The following is a 25,862-nucleotide window of genomic DNA, read 5'->3' as shown; positions in this document are numbered from 1 at the left end:
TTGTCTTTTAAAATTATTGCCAAAAAGTCCTCTTCTGCCCTCAACAGTTATTGCTATTAACCCATGCTATCAGAATTCTAAATTGTTTAAGATAGTATCCAGTGTATCTGGATGCTGGCATTTAACTTCACTGAATGTTTAACTGGTGTAAAAGCACGTTCAGTCTTCAAAAAGATTAACATGTTGTGAATACAGAGAATTCTTTTTCTCTTTGGACACCAATAAAGCCTTTTCATGTACTAAACCAAACCATTACTTATATTTCTCTGTTGTCTTTTAGTCTGCAGCAGTTCTTGACAGGTGTGGGATATTTCACAGAATCTGTTGTGCTTGAGAAAGGTCTGAAGGTATATTGGTCCAAGATGGCAAAGGAAATACTTGGTGTGCGTCTTCCTTTAGTTAGCTAGTTCATCTAAGTGTAGTAGGACTAAATTCAGATCTTTTCTTTTGAAGAGAGTAGATGTTTGTTAGATCCAAATGGACTAAGTAGTTAAGCACAGAAATTAGATGGACACAGAAGATCAAAAATATCACAAGATGTTTTTTCAAAAACCTGAGAAACAAAGACTTTCCCCAACTAACGAGCAAGTGGTTGTTAGTACAACAAATTTCATATTCAAATTACTTTAGAAAGCTGTTTATAAGAATATAATTTGTGCAAATCACTTGTGTGTTGAAGAGGACAGGCATCAACTAACAAAGTGCAGTTCTTCAGGAAAGTTAGATATCTGAAATGAAAAACAAAACATGTATTCAGTTTATGTATTCAGAATGGAGAATTCTGTCATGGTGACACCAGAAGGATGTATCAGTTGTTAATTATAAAACATTGAAAGGATTGAAAGGAACTTGAAAAGATCCTCTCATCTATCCTTGCTTGGGAAAGGTAGCCTTGATGGTACTGCCTAGTGCACTGATGATGCTTACCCTGTACAATTATTGGGTTGAAAGTCTTGAAGAGATTCTTGAAGAGCAGAATGTAGAAGAGAGGTGCTTCTTACACTTCCGTCTGGTGAGACTGATAGTGCAATGTCCAGAATTACTGTATTAAACTGAATTACAGAATTAAACCGTATCAGCAGTTTAAAAAGAGCTGTTGAAGGTAATGTGGAGAATTTAGGGAAAAGAGAAATCAGATCACATTAGGGCTGCAGGTAATTTTGTTTTATTCAGGCTCAGTTTCTTAAGTTAATCATAAGAGTTGATGGATGATCTAAATATGCTATCAAAATGCTTTTGTGCATGCAACTCATTTATGGAATAGTCTCCAGTATGACAAGAGCTAGTAGCTATAAACTGAAACTAAACAAATGGGAAATAGGGAATTGGTAGAAAAAATAACTAGATGTTGAAATCAGCTACAAAAAGAGATGTTGTTTGCTTATATATTTTCTTGTATTTAGGACTTTTTCGCATTTAAAAATGTGTAATCAAACACTTTGTTTTTATTGATCATAATAATCCTATATAGATGAAGTTCTGAAATGTGTTTTGTAATGTGGTTCACTACTCAGCAGTTGTGGTTTAGTATGTTAAGCAAAATTTTCAGTTCTCTCTGCTTTTTCATCTATGTTGTACATTTAAAAATGTCAGTGTTCCAAGTTCTGGTACTGCCCCTAACTTTTGTGGTTTTGATTTTAGTAAAGCAGGTTGCAGTTCCTGCTGGTACAACCCTTTCTACAGCTTCGTTTTCAGAGAATGTTCCACAACCTACAGCAGTTACAGCATCTTCTGGTTCCAAAGATCAAATTAAAGGTGAAGATGAAGAAAAGAAAAAGAAAGAAAAAGTAGAAAAAAAAGGTACTTTTCTTATCTCTGATAGACAGTTGAAATATTTAATTTATGCAAGTGCTTTTGCATGATTTGGAGAAAAAAAAAAAAGCTTTCATACAGCTACAGTAGGAAGAGTCGTGCTAGCTCTTAAATCTTGAAAATACTTGAAGCTAATGATGGTTGTCAGGTAAGCTACAGATTCTTCATTGCATGGGATACATGCCAAATTCTGTTTAATGTGACTGCACTTCCTCATTTAATAAACCACCACCAACAAAAAACAAGGCATGTCTGTTGGACACCTGTACTTGTGTGCAAGTGTATCTTGTAACTTACTATGTTTTGTAATCATTCTCTTATGCAGATTATTATTAATTTGCTATGATTAGATTCATACAGGTTTGCAGAATTTGGATATTATGATAGTGCATGGTCTCTTTTTTTCCTGGTGAGCTGTACAGCTACTTATAAGGTATTTTATATTTTTTAATGTATTTCAGCTTTTGACACATTAATATTCCACAGAGCTGTAAATACAAAAGCAGAGGCCACATGTCATAGGCAATTAAATTTTTTCCCTCAAGTATTCAGCAGCTACAGAGCAATTATTCAGTTAGTAAGGAAAAATAAAACTTTCTATATATGATGAGGAGAAGTACAATAGACGTACCGTAAGTTCAGTCAGACAAACACAGATCACAGAATATTCTGAGTTGAAAGGGACCCACAAGGATCATCAAGTCCACCTCTTAAGGGAATGGCCTATACAGGGGTTGAACCCACAAATTTGGTGTTACTAGCACCATGCTTTGACCAACTCAGCTCATCTCATATGGAAAGCATGTTAGACTTTTGTCTTATGCTGAAATACAGCAGAAACATTAAATAGTAGTCCTGCACAGGCTGTTTCTGTGGAGTTCAGCATCTGTTGTAGGTATTGCATTTAACAGTTGAAGTAACCAACACGTAACATTGGTTTTTAAATCTAGAAATTGATGAAATGATGGACTATCTGAAATCCCTTTGCTTTCTGTCACCTATGTCATCTTTTTCCTCTCTGGTTATTTTCATCTTCTTTGTTCTACTTCTTGCAAACCTTATCTGTATGATTTCTCTGTATATGGATTCTGGACTGACTCTGACACTGGCCAGAGGAGTGCATTTTTCTCCTTAGCCTGTGGCATTGAAATGGATATTTTCTATGTATCTGTATGTATACACACCATGTACACATTTGCTGTGTTCTCTTTTGAAGAAAGACTTCATTTCTCTTGTAGAGGAATGTCCTGGAGAACAGTGTGGAATTATACCAAGGATAAACTTAGCAGGTCTTTGAAATGATCTTAGGTATCATATGTTAGCTATTTTGATTGGGATTTTTATCCAGTTTCTCTTATATTATTGTATATACAACAGATTTTATTAATCAAATTGTCAATTACATTAAAAACCCAAATCACTAGAGCTTTTCATCATAAATGAGCAAGTATTTTTGAAGAGCAGTTGCTTATATTAAAAAAATGCCTTTTTATTATTGAATGTATAATTTAATTTCATGCCTGTACTAGAAGAATGATGAATAAAATCAAATTGTACATTGTGTTCACTTTACCTTTTTTGCTCCATTAAGAAGGGAGTTTAGTTTACATTAATATGTAAGTTATCTTGGATGAAAGAATAACAGAATATGCTTATTTAAGGTAAGCACATCTTAGACTTTTTTAATCTCACAGAGATTATAGCTGTTAAACAAGTCTTTAATGTCTCCAAAACAGCAGTCTTATCTATAAACTGCATGTAACTTGCTCATCTTGAAAGGAATATTGCATGTTTTATGATTCCATGATTTATATAAGCAGCTGAGTATGGGGAGTGTTGTTTCACTGTTGTTTTATACTACACAGTCTTTGTGTCTGATAATCATGGGGTAAAGACACCACACCAGGGGAATCTCATAAGCCATGAGCATTTTCATGCACTCTTGTGTTTGGGAAGTGCAGAATGTTGGCTAATGTCATCTTGAAGGGTTGCATTGCAGCTGTGCCAGCGCACCTGCAGTGACCTCACAGCTCCTGGCTGTGTACCATCCTGATAAGCACTCATAACCCATTGGACTGTGATTCCCTAGTTTCCTTCTGCTGGTGAAACACCATGGCAAGGCTTACTAGTAATTGCTAATCATTCAAATGGGATGATCAGGTAACTGCTGTGGCCTTTGTCAGAGTATGTGTGTCACACGTTAGCTGCACTTAAATTCAGGGTGACTTTGCAAACAGGAGGTGGTAATAAGTTTAGGTAATGACATAAATTGAAGTGTGAATGACAATTCACCACTGGAAACTGGTAACAGAGGTGCTAACTGTTTACTCTTTTGTGTTTTGCACAGAATTTATGCTTATTTCTGAGCCTGTAGCTCACTTTTCCCTTGCAGTAGTCATATACGTTAGTTGTGCTTTTTTTTAATGTTTATTTCATGGAACAAAATGTTCTCTAATAGGTGAAAAGAAGGAGAAGAAACAGCAGCCAGCTGCTGGAAGTAGCGATGCGAAACCTGTAGATGTTTCTCGTCTGGATCTTCGTGTTGGCTGCATTATTACTGCTGAAAAGCATCCAGATGCAGACACTCTGTATGTTGAACAAGTGGATGTTGGTGAAGCAAGCCCAAGGACTGTTGTCAGTGGTTTAGTGAAACATGTTCCTCTGGATAAGGTATTGACAAAGTTATTTACTGATAGTTTTTTCTTTCCTAAAGTATCTTAAGGCATTCATCTGTTTATAGGATATGTTTTTATTCTGCTAAAAGATTTGTACAGTCATGAAAACAAAAATAAAATGCAGATGGAAGTAATACTTAACAACATTTGCCAGAAACCAGAGAAGTACCCTTACCCCAAATCAGTTTCTGATTGCAGAAACTTCTATCCTGGGATCTTATTCCAATTCCTCTGCCATCAGTGCACACTGAACTCCTAAACTAAACAGATGTTACTCTTTCTTTAGGTTTCCTACTATGTAGTAGAGAAGTCATAGTAACCTTTTTGGTATGATCCAAACTTTTGAAACCTTTGCCTTCCAATTCTCTTTTATAGCCTGTTGAAATATTTGGCATGAAGTAAAGCAGAGAGCATGTAAATTCAACTTAGCTGGCAATGAATAGCTTAAACAACGGTGGAATACAAAATGCATACTTTTATTTCCTTGAGCAGAATAGAATCTGTGTCCATGCTTTTTTCAGTTGATACGCTTTGGTGTTTGACACAGATGGTTTATGGGTGCCTTTGAACAACCTGAGACTTCAAGATTTAGTTTTCCTTTCACACCTCTTCTAGAGGGTGAGAGGAGTTTACTGAAGGTTGTTCCTAAATTCAAATGCAAGCTTGGCATTTAAAACAGTGTTGTGTAGAGCAACTGCAAAATGGATCATGAAGGAATTGATCTTAGTCTGGAAAAAGCTCCACTTTCTTAAATGTCTTTTCAATCCTTATTTGCACACTGTCCTGAAGGAAGACTGCAAGCATAGGAAACAATTAAATTGTGATTTTTTTTTTTATTTCAGAAAGTTAGTGAACCAAAAAAACCCACCTGAATAGAGTAACTATTCTGCACTGATCAGCTGATGGTGTCCACTTACTGGATTTGCACTGGGCAAAATCTCAACTTGCTTGCTTTTTAGCAGTCTGCCTTCAAGAAAGCATGTAGAGGAAAACATTAAAAGCCATTCTAAATACACTTAGAAACATCAAGTGTACAGAATGAAATGGCAGCAGGAGTCTTTTCTTTTAACCTTCTTTCTGAGTGGAAAAATAATCTGAAGTATTCATTAACAGAGAATTAGGGATCATCCTTGCACGTTCTTTGAGAGCATTTTTGTTTGCATGTCTGGTTTCGGTTTGGGCAAGTCTCTATTAAGACAGTAAATTTTTAGGGGCAAGCTTCCATCTTTTTGTGTTTTTTGAAGTGTTCAAAAATGTGAAGGCCTGGCATGTGTCTACTGCCATATATTGAAATAAAAATATATACATCAGATCAAGGACCATAGCCATAAATTTCTTCACAAAAAATTCAGCTGTTTATGATTTTGGTGTTTGATGTGGTAATTTAGCAGTGTTTGAGGCTGTAGCATTTGTATCATCTGATTTTACTTTTGGTTAGGAAACACAGTCTGTGTATCTTCACTAACATTTCAGTATGCAGTGCAAGTTATTTATGGGTGTGAAAACTTCTGGCATGCCCACTTTATATGTGAAATGCTGTGGGTTTTTTTTTTTTCACATGGTGGTGAAGCCATGTCCTGTTACTTGTGACACAACTGCTCATGACAATAGAAGTTGCACCCTCTATTGTCATGAGCAGTTGTGTCACAAGTAACAGGGATGTGGAAGGATCTTGGCACAAGGTGCACCATTGCTGAGCTCTTTCATCAGCTGGGGACAATGGGGAAATTGCTGAAATGTCACAAGGAATTGACAGCTTTTCTGCCACTGCATTTGGCTTTTTGAAGTGGATCTCTGTGTGTTCGTAGCATCAATACCTGTTTCAGGCAATTGTTCTTGAAATTCAGGCAGTTCTCCAGTGTCACTTTTTGTCATCTCGTCCTCTTTAACCTAAGAGAACCTCATGTCAGTGATCAGAAGTGTAGAACAGGAATGTAGGGAATGTGTCTTTAACTTAACAAGAAGAGAAGAGGCCACCATCATCCTCCAGAAATGCTATTCTGGAACCATTGGTTGTAAGAGGATACATTACAGTTACATCTGTTGTGAACTATATACTCTGATTTTTGTAGCAGAAACTTTACCTCCACTTAGATGCCTTGAAATCTTTTCTTTCTAGATCATTGTGATGTGCACCCAATAATTAGCCTTTCATTCATTAATTGTTATTCAGTGCTAGATAATGCTACAACTCGCATTTTAGTCACTGACATGATACAACTGTTTTTTGTGTTTTGTGCTACTTATTTCCATAGCAATTACTTGAGAAATTTTCAGTCAATGGGCTGGCTTGAAACTGATGCAAGATAACTTTTTCTTATAACTGCTTCATTTTGGTTATTTATAATTTTGCTTTTTAAGGTGTTGTCCTTGGAAAATATGCAGTGTTTGAAATAGTTGATCATATGAGTTTTATTAATTATTAATCTTGCAGATTTTGTTCAAAGTTGGTACTGTAATGCACAAAGACCAAAATCTAGAAATATTAAATACTTATATATAATGTGCACTAGCAGCGTGGGAATTAAGACATCCTTACTTTGTCTGTTAAGAATGTTCAGGGTTTAATTTTATTCCCTTTGAAAGTGTGGTTTGTTTTAGAGTCTAAATTGTGGCAGTTTTCTGAACAAAGAGAATTTTCTCTGCTTTACTATTGTAATTATTAAAATAAAACAACAAACAGAGAAACGTTTTACAGGTTTGCACTAAAAAATTCAGTGTTCAATATATACACCCGTTTTCGGTGGCTAAAAAACACTCAAGGCATTTGGGTTAACTAAGATAAAATTTTAAGATTCAAGTGAGTTCATTATGTAAAAGACCTCTAAGCTTCCAGGATACACTTTGAAAGTTTTACCTATGGGCCTAATTTGTAGACTTGTTGTTATTTTTAGTATTATCATCGTTAAATTATTATTATCATTAAATAGAAATTGTTTAGTTAATAGTGCTATATTGAAAGAGGACTAAAGCAGTGGTCTGTAATGAATAAAGAGGGAATGTAAGTGAAATGCCTCATCTGGTTTTTAATTTAATAAATGGAATATTTTATATTTCCATGATAAATATGTCACATTTCAGCATTTAATCCCTTACTCACTGGCCAGCTCTTAGGGGGTTTAGATGTTATGTTACTGGTGTGTCCAGCCATTAAAATTGTGAATCTGTTGCTACGTGCTTCTCTTACCCTTCAGTTGTCATGGTAAGATCTCATCACTGTAATTCTTTCATTGTAATGAAATAATGGGAGCCCCAAAGCCACGTGCCATTTTAAGTACTCACATCCTTCTGTTTTCCTCCCCCAAGATGCAGAATAGGATGGCAGTGCTACTCTGTAACTTGAAGCCTGCAAAGATGAGAGGAGTAGTATCTCAAGCAATGGTGATGTGTGCCAGCTCCCCAGAAAAAGTGGAAATTCTGGCTCCTCCACCTGGAGCGGTACCTGGGGACAGAATCACTTTTGAAGGTTTTCCTGGTAAGTAGTTATATGGGAAAATAATAGAAACAAGTATGCCAAGGTAACCTTAGTGTTGAAGCACATAAAACAGCTTTTTTTAAAAGCTCTTCTTTTAAAGCTTTTTTTAAAGTTGGGTTTTTTGTTGAAATTTCTGAATTAATTCTTGTTTTTAATTTTTTTTACTACCATGCTAATATTGTGTAAATAAAGGATTGAAAATACTTTTATTATCTGTCAAAAAACTGTAACTTGATAAAGTTGTATAGAACTTAAATGAAAAATACTCCATTATTTACGTGTCAGTAAGTATTTCAGTTTTGATATATATGGATAAACGTACTTGGCAAATTGCAACAAACAAATGTAAAGCATCTTTCAGAGTGTCTCAGTGTAAGTGATAAAGTATTAAATTCCTAATTTCAGCTCCTCGCTGTAATGAAAGTGTCAGAACTTTGGGTAGTTTTTCTTTTTTGAGGAAGAAGGGATGGAGGGGATAGAAGGGGTTGGAATAACATCTCCTATTCATGGGAGGAGTCTGTAATATTCAAAATGCCAGTTTTTTTTGTTTGTTTGTCTGGGACAAAATATCTTTTTAGGTTTCCAAAGAAAGACATTGGACTTTTTCCCACTTAATAAAGTCAATGAATCCATCTTTTTTCAGAATATAAATGAGAATTTTACCAAATGAAACTTTATCAAAAGATGACTTTTCATCCATTTTTCCATTTCTTCCACCTCAGTGAAAATTATTAAACATCATAGGTTTATCGTGTTGATTTAAAATGCTGTTTATTAAGAGCTGAGTCTGAAAAGAGAGACTAGTATAAATAGTCTTACATGTCACAGATTATGGGAATGCACCTGCAGCACACTGTGCATAAGGAGAATTTCTTCCCTTTCCATTGTTTGAGTTATTGCTGTATCTTTTTACTCATTGTGGCTGTCAATCATAAAGGAAGTTTGTGTGAGAAGTTGGTGCTGCGCTGTCCCAGAAAGGTGAGGACACACAGGTGGCTCAGTTGCTGGTGCCACATGGGAGCTGCCTGTAGACTCCTCTCCTACAATCAGCTGCCTAGGTTTATCCTGCACCCAAGGAATTTAGGAATTTCTGCAGCACAGCCCAAGCCCAGAACTACTCAGGTCGGCTGTTACAGGGATCACAGAGGTCTTGGTGAACAGTGCTCTTCTGGTCAGGATCACTCCATCACTTAAACTTGAAAGAACATGCTCCAAATCCCAGTATTTCCCATACTGGTTGAAAGTGTATGTGTGTGCATTTATCAATGAAGTATTCATCTTCAGGAGGAGTTTATTGTTCAAAAGTTGGCTTTCACATGTGAGAAAATGGTGTAACTTTTATTTTCTGCATAGAGCCATATGAACCTGTATAAGCTATTGCACTTCTGACAATTTCTAGCTGTACAGCAGAGTTTTGATTTATGAACCTCTTGGCAAGCTCCATGCTTAAACATATTTGCATGAAATACCTTTCAGAAATACATATGTATGTATATATGTATATTTATACTTCTCAAGAGTGAAATTGTGATGCTTAAAAAAAGATATATTTTGGTTAGAATATGATAAAGGAAGCAATGCTCTATCTAGGTGTTTTATGAAATCAAAAAATAGCTCAGCTTGCTGTGATTTAATGCTCCAATTGAAAATACTTTAAAATAATACTGTTTTAAAAGGAAATCAGTCAGACAGCAATTTTTTTTCAGTTTTAGTTTCCTGTATTAAAAATATACCAAGCTTGCTAGTTGAGATGCAGAATTTGTTAGCTGCACTGAAATCTTAAATGCCTCAGCAATCAATTGCATTGACTAAATTGTAGGAATACTCATTTATGGCTTCTAGTTGTTATCACATCTAGTGAGTAAAGATGAATTAAATGTTGAGCCTTTGTTACCTGCAAGAATCATAGGTACAAATACACTCACACTGCTATCTGTTGCTGTGGAAATGGATGTGCAAGAGAGCATCAAGTTGTAGAATAAACACTTCCAGTGCATAAGCCCTGGAAAATGATGTACAGGTTTAGCCCTCAAAAACCCTCTTTGCCCAGGTTGAGGAGGTTTTTTTGTTTGCTTTTGTCTAGGATACAGCCTTCCTCCAAAATTACATCTCAAGTAGCTTCATATACCTGGCATTTGGAAATGTGAGAGCTGGTAGTAGCACTGTTTTGTGTTTACCAGCATATCTGTTCTTGCACATGACTGATGAAGTGAGTTTCATCAAAATTATTGAACTATTTGACTCCAGTTGTTTAGCAAAAAGCTTTCCTAGAGCAATCAGTTATAGAAATATTTGTTCTAAAATAATTCCCAGGTGTTACGGTATGCAGACACCGTGTTGACATTTTGATCTTTAAAAGATACAGAATAAGCTAAATATGGTGTGTAAGTTGTTCTAGTTCTGAAGTTATGACTTGCAGCCAGTAAGACAAGATTTTGTGTGGATTGTATCAGTTTCCTTCTGGTGGAGAGTCCAAGACATGGGGCTCTGATAAGTGCCAAATGAAGGTTTTTGCAATTCCTTTGCAAGGTGTGTATATATCCAGGGCTATAGATTGCAGTCTGAAATGTGGCACTGTTTTCTACTGCTTCATAAAGAGCTGCTTGGAAAATTTTGTAGGTATGAGATTTAAGCTAATCATTGACTTTGAAAATTTACCTAATGCTTAATAGTACAAAGTAGAGTGATCTATCTTCTTCTTACATAAAACTTCTTTAAAAGAATTTTCAGACTTGTGATTTTACTATCTTGAGTAGGAAGATGCAAAAAAACCCATTGGTAGATGGAGACCTACAAAATCATGGTGGCATCTGTTTCTGTAAATTTATTTGTTGGATATTTGTCTTTTCAATATTGCTGTTGTAAACTAAATTAGGGGAAAACTCATTGGGAGATGGGGAAGCTCTCTGGAGACTGGAAAATGGTTTCTCAGTTTTTATCTTCTACTCACCTTTTTTGTGTTTAAACCTTCTGCTTCTTGGCTGCTGCTGTCTCCTTGAAGACCATCTGGCACTTGCCTGATGCTGTTTCTTAGGAGGATAGACTCCTTGTTGTGTCAGATGTCATTTAATTTCACTGCTTAATTGTAACCATTTATATTCTGATCAATTATTTGTTTTAAAAAGTAATTGTAAAGCATAAAGATTCAGTTGGAGCCCTTGAAGTTAAAATAGAAAGGACAGCTGGGTCTTATTTAGGTTTGAAGTATGAAAGTCTGTGAAGCAACAGAAGCACCACTAGCAACAATAAAGCAATTCTAAAATGCACACAGCTGTCTATCAAGCAGCTTGGAATCGAGCTATTTTTAAGTCTTCTCTCTCCATTATACAAAATATTCATGAGATACAGACTAATTTTCTTTGGCCATTTTAGTCAAAGTAAACAAATGGTATCTTGTCTCAAACCAATTAATTTTTTTTCTGTAGCTAGTGGAGTGTTTACCTAGAACTATCTTGAGTGTTATTGAGGAGTGATTTGGTAAGGAATGCTGTTGCCTGGAGTACTGTTCTGTTTTGTTTATTTAATTGATGTCTTTGCCCTCAGTGGAATTTTTAATACTGAAGTGTTTTATACTGCAGTGCATGAATCTTCAAGGTCTCTTGAGCCTTTTTTTGCATTAAGAACTTTACCAAATTTTTATCCATCTTCACTAGAAAAGGTCTGATTTTTAAACTATGTAAGAATTCTTCTATCATGTGTATGTAAATTCTATAACCTCCTGCACAGTAATTGCCTTAAGAGGACAATAATACTTGAAGATTTATAGCTAACTCTGAAATCTCTTTTCTGATAGCAGTATCAGATACTTTGATGCCACAGGAACCAAAAACCTGTTACTTAAATTAGATTATTAAATTATCATTCAGGTCTAAGAATCACTAGCAATTTAATGAATTAGTATCTCTTTAAAAGAAGGAAAAGTGGTAAAGCTGGAGTGCAGTGGTTAGCTTGTAGTTAGCAGGTTTTTTTAATCAAAGCTAGACTGTATGCATGCTTTCCTTCAGCTGCATGGTTACAATCCACTGTGGGGCAAGTGGCATTAAGTAAAGTCACACATGTCACACATCACTCTGTCCTTTGCCCCTTGCTGTGCTGAGATATATTCTTTCAGCAGTTTTTTAACTGTTACAAAGTGGAGAGGTTTCTTGCTTATTATGAAAATTTTTTGTAATAAAGCTGTGAGATGGAATGATATGTTTAACAAAATTTGGGACCTCTTATTTGGCCCATTTTTGGTAAAAAGAGTGGAAAAGTGATTAAGCCATTAAAAGCTTCAATTTATTTTATTTATAGAAACTCTTCTAAAGAATATTTTCTGGGAAGAAGGAATGCAGTGAGGAGAAGGCATAGGAAAATGCACAGCCTAAAGCTCTGGTAGTATTTAAAATTGGTGCCTATGCTAATCTAATATGAGCTCACCGCAGATCCCAAGGGAGCTTGACGCAGGATTCCAGAGAAACTTATTAACATCCAAAGCCTGTTTTTTATAATAAAAGTCAGGAGGTTTTCTTACTGAAAAAAAGAAATCATATGCTTTTTATATTTGAGGAGGGGAAGGAAAATGTACAATGGATCACTTAACATTCTATTTAATGATTTTATTAGTTTGTATGCATGCACTGTGGTCTAAATCGAAGTTTGCCTTTGTTCATGAACCTGAGCATTAAGCTGATTTATCTTTGTGAAAATGCACAATTAGCTCTAAACATTTAATAATTTTTATTTAGTAGTACAATTATTTAAGTAATTAGAGTATTCAAATTTTTTCCTCTGTTTAATATTACTTATAAATATTATATAAAAATATTAATGTTGTGACTGATTTTTCTTTGAAATACTAAATGCACTCTGGATGTGAAATAATTTGACTGCATTATTAGATACCGCTCTGATAACACTAGCTTACTTCACAGAGAAATCTGGCCTAGTCTGCTTCTCTTGCATATATAGAAACTACAGAATACAGACACCCAGACACTACAGAATACCCATACAGACAGAAATAGCTCAGGTTTGCAGGCATTGAGAATGTAAGTAGACTGAACTATGGAAAACATTTACAGGAGAATACCAATAAGGCATAAGACAGGCTGGAATGAGAGTAGTGGATTTAACCACTGGTTGGTCAGTCAGTCAGGACTTAGCAAGCAGTGATGAATTTCAACCAACTACTAGAAGAAGATACATTAAAATCCCTGTATTTAGTTTGGTTTGTGTCTGTACTTTGAATTTCACGTTTATTTAAAAATAGAAAAAATATCCTTCACTATGCTATCTAATTTGTTAACAAAATTTCAAGACATTAGTAGAAGAAGCCTGCACTTTGTGGTCATTAGAGATCCTTAAATAATCAGATTTGCTAATGTTGTTAGTTACTGTCAATACCACTAGGGTATAGGTATCTCATTATGATATATCCATGGAAACAGGAAACTGAAGCTTATCAAGACTGAGACCATAATTGCTGAAACTCTAGCCAATTTCTACTGCCTCTGTTGTTATGGGCACCAGAGCTTGTCATCAAACAATACAAAGCATAGCAGAACAGTGTGTAACTCGGGGCTAAAATTATATGTCAGTATTCTACCTCTGGACTGTTCTTGTCTAAGTTCAGTACTCCACAACTGTAACAGCATCTGCTAAGTGCATTTAATTTCTTGTAAAAACATCATTCATTTCTAAAGTTAAGATGCTGACAAACCTGTCTTGGTGAACAGTGTACTTCTGTGGTCCATATGTACTTAATTCTTGGGAATTCTTTTGGACTGTAGTATAAGCTAACAACAGTGGTTTAATTTCTTCCTTTTGACGTTGCTTGTTGTCTGATACAACCTTTTTACCTTGAAAGATCCTCTTTTCCAGAGAGGTTCTGGAGACATCTCCTAGACAATTCCTAATTCCAATTAAAGTTTTCATTTTGATGATCAAAAGGAACGTTAGGGGTTTTATCCCTTAAAAGTGTGTGCAGTGATGCTGTGTGAGCTGTACTAGATGTGTAAGTACATGGTGCTCTTGTTCTGAGTTGTGTGCTATGAGGTTATTCTTTGTTTTGAAACAGGAGATCCTGAGAAGGAACTTAATCCAAAGAAGAAGATTTGGGAGCAAATCCAACCTGATCTTCATACCAATGACCAGTGTGTTGCTACATACAAAGGAGTTCCATTTGAAGTGAAAGGGAAAGGAGTGTGCAGGGCAGAGACCATGGCAAACAGCGGAATCAAATAAATAAATAAATAAATGGTTATTAGAAACTTGTACAGATGTTGAAATGGAAAGTGATGCAAGCAGAATAAAAAACATGAAATGCATGGCTAAGACCTGTTTTTTTTTACTTCTTTTCCATAATATGTTACATCTCCAACATTTTGACAATTCACTCATTCAGTAGGCTTGTTGTCCTTGAGGTTGTGTGCTGTCAGCAGTTATTAACCACTCAGTGCTCATAACTTAATTGCCAAGGCTTGTTTGTGGTGGGACCACAGGCAGGCAAGTAAATTCTGGACAGCTTGAAGGTGTAGAGCTTCTATTTAGCAAGAGCTAAAGGAAATAAGGAAAATATTCTGCCGTGTTCCTTTTGTGCCAATTGCAGGACTAGCAGCTGGTTAGTGAAGATCACAATTGCCTTTATTCTTCTAGTCGCTTTGTAATAGTTTTTCTCCTCTTCTTCTAAGCGGTTTTCAGGTGTATTGTAAGCCTCTGCACCTTTGTTCTTGCCTGTGTTCTCTCTGTAGTCTGCAGTCAGTTGTAAGATTAAACTATGGTGATTTATGCCCTAGGATGTTCAAATGGACACATTTTCATGTCCCCAGAACGAAACTGTTATAATTTCATTAAGATCAAAGCTGCCACTTTGCTAGACTAGTTCTTTATCTAGTCCATCCAGGTATATCCTTCCAAACCAATAGGTAGGACTAAGAAATAATTAATAACATTTTCCTGGAACTAATAAAAAATAAAAAACCCCTCAAACCCCAAAAGACCAGCCTGCAAGAAAACCCAAAAAGCAACCAAACAAAAAAAAAATCTTTTTCCAGTGCTCAAACGGGTATAAAATGAATTGATTTTTTTGGTTTTGTTTTAATGTGCTTTTATGCAACGATGTTTTCTACAAAAAGTGCTTTGGTTTTAACAGAAATGGCTTCTTCAATTTTTACAGTTAGAATTATTTCATAGTAATGTTGTACAAGTAGTCATGTTGCTAGGCTATTAGCCTCAAAATCATTCTTTTAATTCCTTACTTTCAGTAATATGAAAATAAATACTTTGGATCCATTTTCAATAACTCTTTTAAATAGCTATATAGAGATAATTCAGATATTTTTGCATATAATATTAAATTAAATTGTTGCTGTATAACCATTGAAACAGTAAATACTATTTTAAATACTAAAATTAAAAACAAACTTGAGCCTTTCTAAATTTTGCAGGCTTTGAACTTCATCCAGTAAGTGGAGAGAAAACAAAATGACAGTGATATAACATTAAAAGGAACATGCATAAAGAGGATATGAACAGATTTTCTTTTTGAATGAGTTTTGTTTGTGCCTGTTAGTTTTTCATGCATCTGGCAATAAGTAATAGTAATTAGTTCTTTTAAATGTGCTGAATAGTATTAAGCACATTGAAGCCATTTTATCTGCCTAGTAAACTGTATATGCTATAATGTCTTATTAAATAAAATCATTGTAGTTCAAGAACTCAGTTATAACTAATCTTGAATCATGGTAGGGAATAGTTTTACAACAGATAAATCTTAGCTTTTAGTACTGGAAAGCTCTTTTTAGAAATGGAGGTTCAGAGGAAATTCTGAAGGCTTGAAGAATTGAGCAAAGAGGCCTCCTGAGTCTGAACTCACGCATTTTTTACTTCTTGTTTTACCTTTTTTTTTTCTTTTAAAATTTTATTTTATTTTTCCAGATCTATATTCTGTGTGAACTGGAATATACAGTCTGGTGAAGTGCAAAATCCCATTTGTAACTACACACACATTAGGAGCATGATTTTGGATCACTAGCTTGTTCTGATTTTGTGGCCAAATCTAGATTCTGAATGCTGTAGTGTGAGGTCCTCTGTGGAAGGCAAGTAGTTTGATAAGCTAAAGAGATATTTCTAATTGTGTGTTCAAAGATGTTTGATATGGATGTGGAGTTTTTCAGTTGATGGCTTTTACTCTTTTATTTCTGTTAGATGCTACCTACTATAGAAAATAGACAAGTGAGCACCTTAAAGCTAATTTTATTCCTTGCTGTGTTTAAGTAGTACTTGATAATTATTTCTTTGTATGAAATTCAAGAGCTTTCTTAAGACAATATTTCTTTCCTCTTTAATTATGCTGTTGTGGTTGTCTAGGAAGATGTATTTATGCTGTACTGTGCTCAAAAGTGACAACAGGGTACTTGAGGCACTGTGCAAATATGTTTCCTCACTGTATCCAGCCTCTTCTGCCTTGTCTGCATGAGTAAGTAGGACTGCAGTGAAATCCTTCCACGTGGGACCCAGAAGTTCCTGTAATGAAAAGCAAATTTTAACTAGTTATCTCTTATTTCTTTTCCCCACTCCCATTTCATATGCTTAGTACATTACCAGACCATTTACATGTATGTTTTTTTTTTCCCCTGGCAGTAATCCAGTTCATGTTATCCGAGTTGCTGAAATTTCTGGGTCTTTTTTCACCTTTCTGAGACATTGACATCCAATTTCAGTGGAAATATGTGGTCATGCAGTACTAGCAGTTCTCTGTTCCCTGGCTACAGATGTTAACAGAATGTCTCCAGTTAAAAAATATTCATGTAAGTAAAGAAAAATGGTTGTTTGACCATGTCACACATTAGTTTGAAATCAGTAGTTGCCACATATTCATATTGCCACACTTTTTAGAGCTCTTCAAAAAAATGTTTTTGAAAACACTGTAGCACCTTTTGTTAAAAAAATAAATTATGAATTTCTATGTAACATCAACTTCAGTTCCAACTGTGATCCATGAAACTCAACTATTCTCAGCAATTCAGGAAAAACACAAATCAAATGCAACACCTTCAATAATGGGCCAGAGAGTTTTCTTCAACTTCTGTGATTTATCTGATGGAGGAGAATGGAGAGAACAAGCTGCTTTTCTTTCATAAAGTACAGAAAATTTTAATAGGAATAAGAGAGGTTGGGCTTTAATTTACAGGTGGAAATGTAATTACGACTTCGGGCAATCCTGCTAACTCCTGTATATGACAAGAAGCCTACCTTGGTAGTAAAGGACACTGCAGTGATCTTAACTCTGTAACCTAAATGCTGCGGTATATAAAACTACTTTAAAGGATGTCTGCCTACTTCCAAGGTAAGTGGGGTGTCAAAAACACCTGGTGTATTGATGGTGATTAATCTGTTTTAGACCCTAGGGATGAAAAATACCAAGCACATAGAAAATTTTCCTTTAAGCTGCCCAAGGAAGTCTTGAGTTACCAGTTTCAGAAAGAGAGGAGAGAGCTTTGATTTGCTGAGGACTCAAAATCAATTACAGTCTTTGTTCTGAAATTAGTGTCTGCCACTCGCAATTCATCAGGCTGTTGTTGGAAAAAAAATATTTCACTTTTCTTTTATGGAAGAGTCAACTCTTCCATAGCTATTGTATTGTCACCTGAGGATGAAAGAGTTGCCATTAGGGCAAAGACTTTCTTCTTTTTGTTTGTTTGTTTGTTTGTTTGTTTGTTTGTTACCTGGATGAGCTGAACTGTGTCATGGCTTTCATCTGGACACAGAGGCAGGTCAGCCCTGAGGACCAAGAGGGCCAAGTGCAGGCCTTCCTCCCCGAAGTGCTGAGCCAGGGCTGCTCTCACGGTGTCCCTCACGTGCTGTTTGCCCAGAGCACTGTGAGGGTAGCTGGGGGTGTCCAGCACTCGGACACGCAGAGCTGACTCGCGGCCGTTCCTCCGGATGAGCCCCGAAATGCGGCCGCTGCGTCCCAGGCTGCAGCGTGTGGTCACAGAGCTGGGGCACAGACGGCTCTCGAAGTCTGCACTGCCCAGCAGGCTGTTGCCAGCAGCACTTTTGCCAGTCTGAGTCTTTCCAAGCACAACAAGGTTGATTGTCATCTCATTGCTGTCTGCCATTGTCAGTGTTTTTATCCACAAACCTGTCACTAAGTACAAATAACATTAGGTGCTTCAGATAGCTTCAGGGGGTGGGGGGGAAGAAGAGGCAAGAATTTCCAATATTCAGTGTTTTTTAAGTGTTTTTCCCTGCCTGAAATGTAAAAAGAGTTTCAGGAAGAAGCAATAATGTGGAGAGACAACAGAGAGGGGAGGAGTTGGGCAACACACTGTTGCCATTCTGGGACAGTAGTAGGTTAGGAAAAGGAGGCAAACTAGGGAAGGAAGAAAAGAATGGTGACAAATAGGTGCTGCTGTTATTAAGTGACAGTGTTTCAGGATGTAGGTATTTATTTGCTTTAGGGAAAAGAATAATCAAGGAGAAGTAGATTTTAAGGGAGCACTTTTTCACAGCTTAAAATATGTTTTTCATCAGCTACTACTGATGTTGAAATAGACGGTAGTCAGAAAGGGCTTTCTGATGCAGAAAAATACCTCCATTAAAAAAAAAAAAGAGGAGAGCTGAAATAGCCAATCTCATGTAAATGAGATTTTGGAAATGTATACTAAACCAACTTATTAGCACAGTATGTGGGAAAGAAAAACATAGACTGGTGGATAGAGAGAGGGAGCTGGCTTGGGATCATTTCCAGTTACTCTATTTGTTCATAAACAAGACCTCTCATTCTCTTTGTACTTTTCTGTAACCCAGTAGGGGTTGAAGGGGTTTGGTGTGTGCTGATCATCTAACAGGAAAACTTCTTATTTAAATAAGTTGAGATATGTTTGAGAAGGTAAAACCATAGTGGCAAATAGTGGATTTTAAGTTTCTGTGACTTGTGAACTTCAGAAAGAATTTTTTTGTTTGTTTTAAGATACTATGTTTAGGTACTCATAGAGAGGCCATGGACAATTTCAGACTGGGATTTCCTCCGATTAATTATTTAGATTCTTGCTGTTTAGTTTAAGCTTTCTCTCTCATATAAATTCCATGCCTAAATGAATATTATGAAATAACTTCAGTACAACAGCAAAGATGCAAGAGCTAGTAACATACTAATTTTGTTATAGTCAACATTGAATATGTATATGATAATCTTCCTTACTGGATTCACAGTGAGGTTTTTTTTTAATTTTTCAATGATGAATTTCCTTTTAAGAAATATATCTTATGAAATGGTTGTCTTCAGTTATTTATCAGTCTAGATATGCATTGTACATTTGTAGCATAATAATAGGAAGTAGTGGACATGGATTCATCCATTCCTTTTTTAAATCATAATCAAAGATTTGGTGTTTTTTCCCTGTAAGTAGTCTATGCTTAAATACTTAGATTAGTTTCATTTTGGGTCACTTACCTTATTTTCCCTTAATTTCTTCTTTCATTCAGGCTTCATTCATAAACCACATGTGCAGTATAGAAAGAAGTTCATATGTGAACTTTGAAACTAACAGCAGCCCCGTACCACGCTGAGACTGTTACGTACACGTTAATCTGGTTAATTTATTACTGATAGCTCCTCATTCAATTGCATATGTTTGGTCAGTAATTGGCACGGTTGAATTTTTGTAACTCAGCTGCAAATACTGTTTTTGAAGTCACTTAAGTGATTGCATGACATTGATATTTTTAAAAGTAAATTAATTCCACCAGCAGTTAAACATGCAAATAATAAATGTAGTAGTGGGATTCCTTTGTATTGCAAGTTCTTGAATGTGTCTTCATACGTGCATGTGAATAGGAAATGCACTCTCTTATTTTTGCAATGAATTACTAATTACAATATTTTCATAGCACAATGTAAATCATTTGCAGAGAAAAAGATGTTTGCTTAACAAAGATGGATTAAAATAATAACAAATATATTAAAATACAGAAAGTATTTGTGAGCCAGGAAGAAAACTGAAGACTTCTGGCAGAACTGCCAGTGGTATGCATTAGCTAATGGCTGTTAGCCTAATAATTTTTTTGCAAGCATCATTATTTGCCATGCTATAGTAACATTCAAACCAGAAATAGAAGATTGTTCAGAAGGACCTATCGCTTGTTTTTTTCCAATTTTCCACAAGTGGGAAGGTAACTGGTTAGAAAATAAATGTAAATTTGTGCTTTAATGACCAGGCTTTAGTTTTAGAATGGGAGAATGGATGAGCCTGTCCTATCTGTTTACATTGATCAGCCATCTCTCTGTAAATCCCAGGGGTGCAGGCAGAAGTTTACTCCAAGGGTATTGAGATACTTGTCAGTAAGAACATTAATCTGGTGTGTAAGCTGTATGTGGTGGCAGGAAAAGAGGAATGTGCTTTCCAGAGCCCAGTCCTGGCTGGGGATGTTGTGATCCGAGGTGTAGCTCAATGTGGGAGCTTGTAAGTGTTGGTTTACCACGTTACCAGGGCTGTTCCTGCCAGCCACAGCAGTGAAGGGGGGCTGCAGTTCCTCTAGAAGCCCGTTGTGTCCTGCTGTGGAGCCATGAGCCCAGCCAGTGCTCTGGCAGAAGGTAGGAACTCCTCATGTCAATTCACATTGTGAGTCATGAATGAGTTCCTCGTTTGGGTTACTTGGCTGAAGGTGACCATGGAAAAAATTTTGTTACTGAATGTTTTTCAAGTGTTCTTGGGCCTGCCTCTTCTAGAGAGAAGTCAGACATGAAAGCTGTCCCTGTAATTTTATGTACCTTTGGCAACTTCTTATGGTTCCCAGTGCCTTAGAGCTCTGTACCGTACACAGCCTTTGTGTCTCAAGGCACATTTATATAGAAAGTGTATGGCAAGGTCCTTCACCTGCTGGTGAATACAAACTCAAAGAAGACTGGATGAGGAGTCACTCGATTGCAAAGCAAAAGGGTAGATCAATCTCATAAATTATGGATCTTGACTTTTGTTAAATTGCCAGTCTAGATCTGTGTTTTTCATTGAACTGCTCCTTTGCACAGTAATGCCCCTTATGACATCTGAGTCATATATGTCCTGGCAGTTGCATCTAACTAGATAATTTTAGCTGCCAGGGACAAGGATTTAGACTACCAAAAAAAACTAGAATACCAGAAAAAAGGGAGCATTGTATGCAAAATACAGCTTGCCCAGCTGGATGCAGAACAGGGCTTTTGTAATGGCAAGATGGCTGTAAAATTAAGAGTGATGTAAAAGAGGTGGTACCTGAATGAGCTCTAAAACTTGGTGAAATTTTAAAAAAGCATTTCTTTTCAGTATTATTGTGAAAGGAATACAATCCAAGTTGGAACACATTTGGAAGGTCTTACAACTGCATGGGCAGAGGATTTTAAAAAGTTTTCTTCTTGGGAGGATTATGACAGGGAAAAATCAAACTGATTTACATGACACTTGCATGGGCTCCTCAAACCTGGAAAAAATCCTCCCCAAGGTGGCAGTATCAGCCTGCTCCACAGGTACTGTTAAACAGCTGGGGTCCCCTTGCTCTGCAGTCCTATGCTGAAATAAAATACCAGATCAGAAATGAGCTACAGCATTAGAAAACATGGGATAATTACAGGACTCTTCAGGCATCTCCTAAGATAAGAAATGTAAAAAGCATTTTTCTCTCTTCTGTCAGAAGAAACATTTTGAATTTACATATAAAATACAAACAGTAGCACTTTAATTAATGAATTTGAACATCAGCAATGGAAAGGTAGCAGTTAAGAAACAGAAGTGTTATTCACTGTTCCTTACATGACTCTTGAAAATCAAGGTCTTTTGTTTTCACTAGCTTTTGAGTCAGTGACGATTATTATGAGGCTTAAGATATAAGATCATAAAATTTACTGTCAGAACATCATCTTGTACAGAGTACAATAAAGTTGCCTAGGATGCTTTTTAGCACTGCTTACTTCCAGTGGGTGACCTATCTTTTTTGTTTGCTTTGGTTTTGTATTTCTTTAATTTTGAAATGGCAAAGAGAAAATCAAAACTGTGCCTATTACAGATGGGCAGGCAGAAAGGGTTCCTGCAACTGATAAAGGAAGCCTTGTACTGCTCCCATGGAAATATCAAGTCTAGTAAGAAATTATCAGGAATTTAAGGAAGTAAAATCCTTAATCTAATTGAACATAAGGATCATTTGTGTATCTAGCATTTTTATTTGACTTTGAATAAAGCAAGGCTAAAATACTTTGCAAGTAGCCATTAGTTTTGTATCTATAGAGTTAAGTAGAGTTGCATTTTATTCACATTAGTGTGTCAGCTGCTGTTCTGTTGTAGTCCCTGTGATCACCCAGTTGGTTTGCACACACCCTAAACAAGCTCTCCATGATGCCTGTTAGGGTATCCCCAAGCAGGCTAGATCTTGTAAAACCTAAAGAGCAGTTTCTCTTTAGGCACATGGTATCTCTTACCATGTGTCATCTTTCAGTTCCCACACCTTCCCATCCCTTACAGCTTCTTTCCTGATGTGGGCTCTCATTTTAGCCTAAGATGATGCCATAATAAGTAATTTAAGATGTGCTTTGATGAATTTCTCTTACTTAGAGGAAACCCAGTGAGGCCATTTTATGGATTACCACACACAAAGACAGGCTCTTAGCCTGCCCAAACAACATGAGAAATCCAGGAAGGTATGCAGTCCACATAGTCAGTGTGGCTTCAGTTCTGTTAGATGTGTAAATTCCAAGAAACAGCAAGCACATCACTGCTGAGAGAGAAATAGGACAGATTTAGTGGTGTTCTTCTCCTTTTGGACTTCATTCACACAAAAATCTTCTGATTCCAAAGGGAGACACATACAAAGTACACTAAAGGTTCCTTAAAACAGATGATTGGTTTTTTTCCCTTGCTTAATGCAGTCCTTAGTATTCTTGGTATTTTTAAACAGAAGTAATCAATTATCAGCAGTCTACAAGATCATGTTTCTTTTTGCAGTGTAGGTGGCTATGTAGGTTGTGTGCCTCTACATTGGCATTGCTAAGGGAAAAGGAGGTGGGATGTAGCTGCAGACTAAAGCTGAAATTGCACCAGCTCTTGGGTGCTGTCTGTTTGTACAACTGTGGAAGCAGCTCCTCAAGTTCCCACTGTATTTCTTACAGTGGATTAGGGGTTCAGGGCAAATACTGCTGGCAGAAAGGCAGATCAAGGAGTCGCTTTGTGTTTGAAAAAAGCCAAACAGAACTATCAGAGCAAGGAAAAAACATCAGCTAGACTTTTTTTCCTCCTCTCTATTCTCCAAAGGAATCACTAAGATCCACAAGGTATCTTTGTCTTTCTGTTGCAAATAATAGGCAACTTCAGATTAGAATGCAGCGCATTTGACATGCTCATCTGGTAAGACTCTGCTGTGGAAGTAGTGCAGCAATTCCTTGTGTTGGCAGGAATGCTAATCCTCTAAGCACTCTGCTTCTCCATGTGCTCAGAACAGCACTGGAACAAGCCACAGGAACAGAGTCTCTTCGTGTTAGTATGGTTTAGTGTGACATGGCTTTTCAAAATATGGGGAATGCAATGTAAAGTAGGGCATGTCACTTACTGCTGCAGGCTGCCAGCTTCTTAATTCTCTTAACAAATCCCACCTTCTCCATCATTTAAGTGATGATTTTCCTCATGGCATCATATCAATTTGTTTTTTAATATGCAAGGAATGTTTTTAATACACCAGATTGTGCTCTGCTGTCTCTTGATCAGGTTACTTAGAGATATTTCAACTACTTTGTTTTCACCTGCGTTGCCACAAAATGCTTTCCACAATATAAAGGTTGGGCATAAGTCCCTAGTGCACACTAGGCTATAAGACTGTCCCACAAGGCTGGCATGTTTGTGTCTGTTCATGACTTCATGAGAAAAATGGAAAATAGGCCAAGAAATTAAGGTGATATTGCAAGGAAGACTACACACATATAAATAATATTTAAAAGCAACAACAATAAAATCACCTCCAACAAACCAAATTCATAAACTGTTGATTTCAAAGGCACATATTTAGGAAAGAAGCAATAAGAAAGAATGAAAATACAGACTTAAGAATCCTTTTTCTCCTTTTTCCCTTGTACATACTTAGTTGGGTGAATTCTGTGACTTGCCTCATACATCTCCTGTTGAGACCACATGAGTCAGGATACCAGACTCATTCACTTTCTTGTGCTTAGCCTCAAAATATGTCCATGTGTAAAAGCATTTTGCCCCTGAGACAAAAGTCCTGTGAACAGTGAACATATTTGGAAGCTCAGGAAACCCAGATCTGGCTGTTATTTCTGTAACACTCATTCCCTAATTCTGAGAAGCTGCACAGTTTCTCAGTTTCCTCATCTAAATAATACAGGGAGTATCCGCCTCTTTTGAAAATGTGTAGTGGGAGTGATTTAGCTGATGGGAACAGATTTCTCTACAGTAATAACAGCATTTCTTGCATTAAAAAGGAAAAAAAAAGTGTTTTTATCATATTGTACGATGCTCTATAGGGACTGAAGACATACTTTCCAAAAATATTCTCATGATGCCTGGAAAGGCTATAATAATTGTAACACGAGTATGCACAGAAGTTGTACTGATGCACAGAGTTGAACTGGTCACACCGTTACTCTTATGCCCTCTAATCCTTAAGAGGTATTTCACAGAGTGCCAGTAATATGAATCTTACAAAGCTTCAACTTAAGGATGTGTAAAAATGACATATTTCTACTCAATAACATGCGTATCTGTGTGTATTCAGGACAGATTCATTACTCAGTTCCTTTATTTAAGGAATACATTTTCCAGGTTTTCTACGGTGTTAGTATTTCTATAGATATAACATACGTTGAGGACTTCTCTTAAAATACACAATAGATAGCAACTTGGTATTTTTATATTTTATGCTGATTCCAAACCTCTCCTGTCTTCTCTTTGTATACCTACCCTTTGGAGGCAACATGCTGAATAGCAAAGAGCATTTCTTAGAAATACAAGTCTAAGAAAGTGGATTATTAATTAGAAGTACTACACTTTTGGTTTTTATAATCATGATACTTGTGGACATCAAACCTGCGCAGATGCTTTTTTCCTATTTTAAAACATTTCAAACAAGCTGAATCTGAGATCAACTTTCAATATATTTCATGCTGTCAAGCCACTGAACATGTAATGTCAGAATTATCCTGTAAAAGTCGTCTTAGAAGACAATGTGGCTTACTTTGGCAACAGACTTGTTTGGAAAAGTGAAATTGCTGTAGACACATTATTAAAATTCTAATCAGGAAGGGGCACAAAGCACATGGCTACAGAGTTGGTATGTGGTTTGGGACTGAGACTGCCACACTTGCTAATTAACTTCAATACTTGTCACTTTCTAATATTAACTCTCACAAGATACTGTGAAGTTGGAGCTTTTCAAATTGATGCCTTTTCTGCATGAGAGGACAAAAGGAACAAAAATCCCTACCTGCCTTTCACAGTGGAAAGAATATAAAAAATCAGAATGCTTCCTCTCCAATGCTGTGTGTGTTGTAGCATCTGTAATGTGCTGTATTCAGGAATGTGTTACCTCTATAAATTGTGGAATGTGTCTAGGATCTTTCAGTCCTTGAAGTGTGACAGACCATTACCTTATTCAGTGGCTGGAATTTGCTGTTGATGGAAAACACAGAGCTGCATCACAGCTCACTCTCCTAAAGTTTTGTAGGTATAGAGAAATAAAATGAGTCTGTGCAAATGCTGCAGACCTGAAGCCTATGTACAGAGAGCCCTGGCACAACTAGGAGCAATGGAAGTCACACCTGAGCTTCAGATACAGCAGAGCCCTGAGAAGTTGCAGGATGATTGGACTTTTCCCTGAGTTCCTCCATGGTTTTATATCAGTGCTTGACAGACTTCATCTGATCTGCACACAGTGGGAGCCTT

At 36.5% G+C, this 25,862-nt stretch overlaps 2 protein-coding genes across 2 annotated transcripts in view; one reads left to right on the top strand and one right to left on the bottom strand.

Moving 5' to 3' along the window:
- Positions 1–14,270, top strand: part of AIMP1 (aminoacyl tRNA synthetase complex interacting multifunctional protein 1) — a 31,455-nt gene extending 17,185 nt beyond the window's left edge. Inside the window, exons 4-7 of the mRNA XM_066549007.1 lie at positions 1,642–1,800; positions 4,271–4,482; positions 7,794–7,962; positions 14,021–14,270. Of these exons, the coding sequence (XP_066405104.1) occupies positions 1,642–1,800; positions 4,271–4,482; positions 7,794–7,962; positions 14,021–14,187 (707 nt within the window). The 3' untranslated portion in view covers positions 14,188–14,270. The remainder of the gene's footprint in view (positions 1–1,641; positions 1,801–4,270; positions 4,483–7,793; positions 7,963–14,020) is intronic.
- A 1,927-nt stretch (positions 14,271–16,197) lies between these two features.
- GIMD1 (GIMAP family P-loop NTPase domain containing 1) lies at positions 16,198–18,062 on the bottom strand. Its single transcript, XM_066549006.1, has 2 exons — positions 17,670–18,062; positions 16,198–16,467 (listed from the first exon to the last, which is right to left on the bottom strand). Exons 1-2 carry the CDS (start codon positions 18,060–18,062, stop codon positions 16,198–16,200), a joined length of 663 nt encoding a protein of 220 aa, XP_066405103.1.
- Between the last annotated feature and the right edge of the window lie 7,800 nt (positions 18,063–25,862).

The sequence above is a fragment of the Molothrus aeneus genome, chromosome 4 (genome assembly GCF_037042795.1).
Source record: "Molothrus aeneus isolate 106 chromosome 4, BPBGC_Maene_1.0, whole genome shotgun sequence".
NCBI lineage: Eukaryota > Metazoa > Chordata > Aves > Passeriformes > Icteridae > Molothrus > Molothrus aeneus.
This window is presented reverse-complemented; position numbering and strand designations above follow the sequence as displayed.

Bases quoted from the DNA above. Each gene is read 5' to 3' on its own strand.
- GIMD1 (XM_066549006.1), bottom strand. From the start codon at position 18,062: ATGGCAGACAGCAATGAGATGACAATCAACCTTGTTGTGCTTGGAAAG. The intron at 16,468-17,669 runs GTAACAAACAAA...TTTTCATTACAG, and splicing joins ACACAGTTCAGCTCATCCAG to GAACTTCTGGGTCCCACGTG.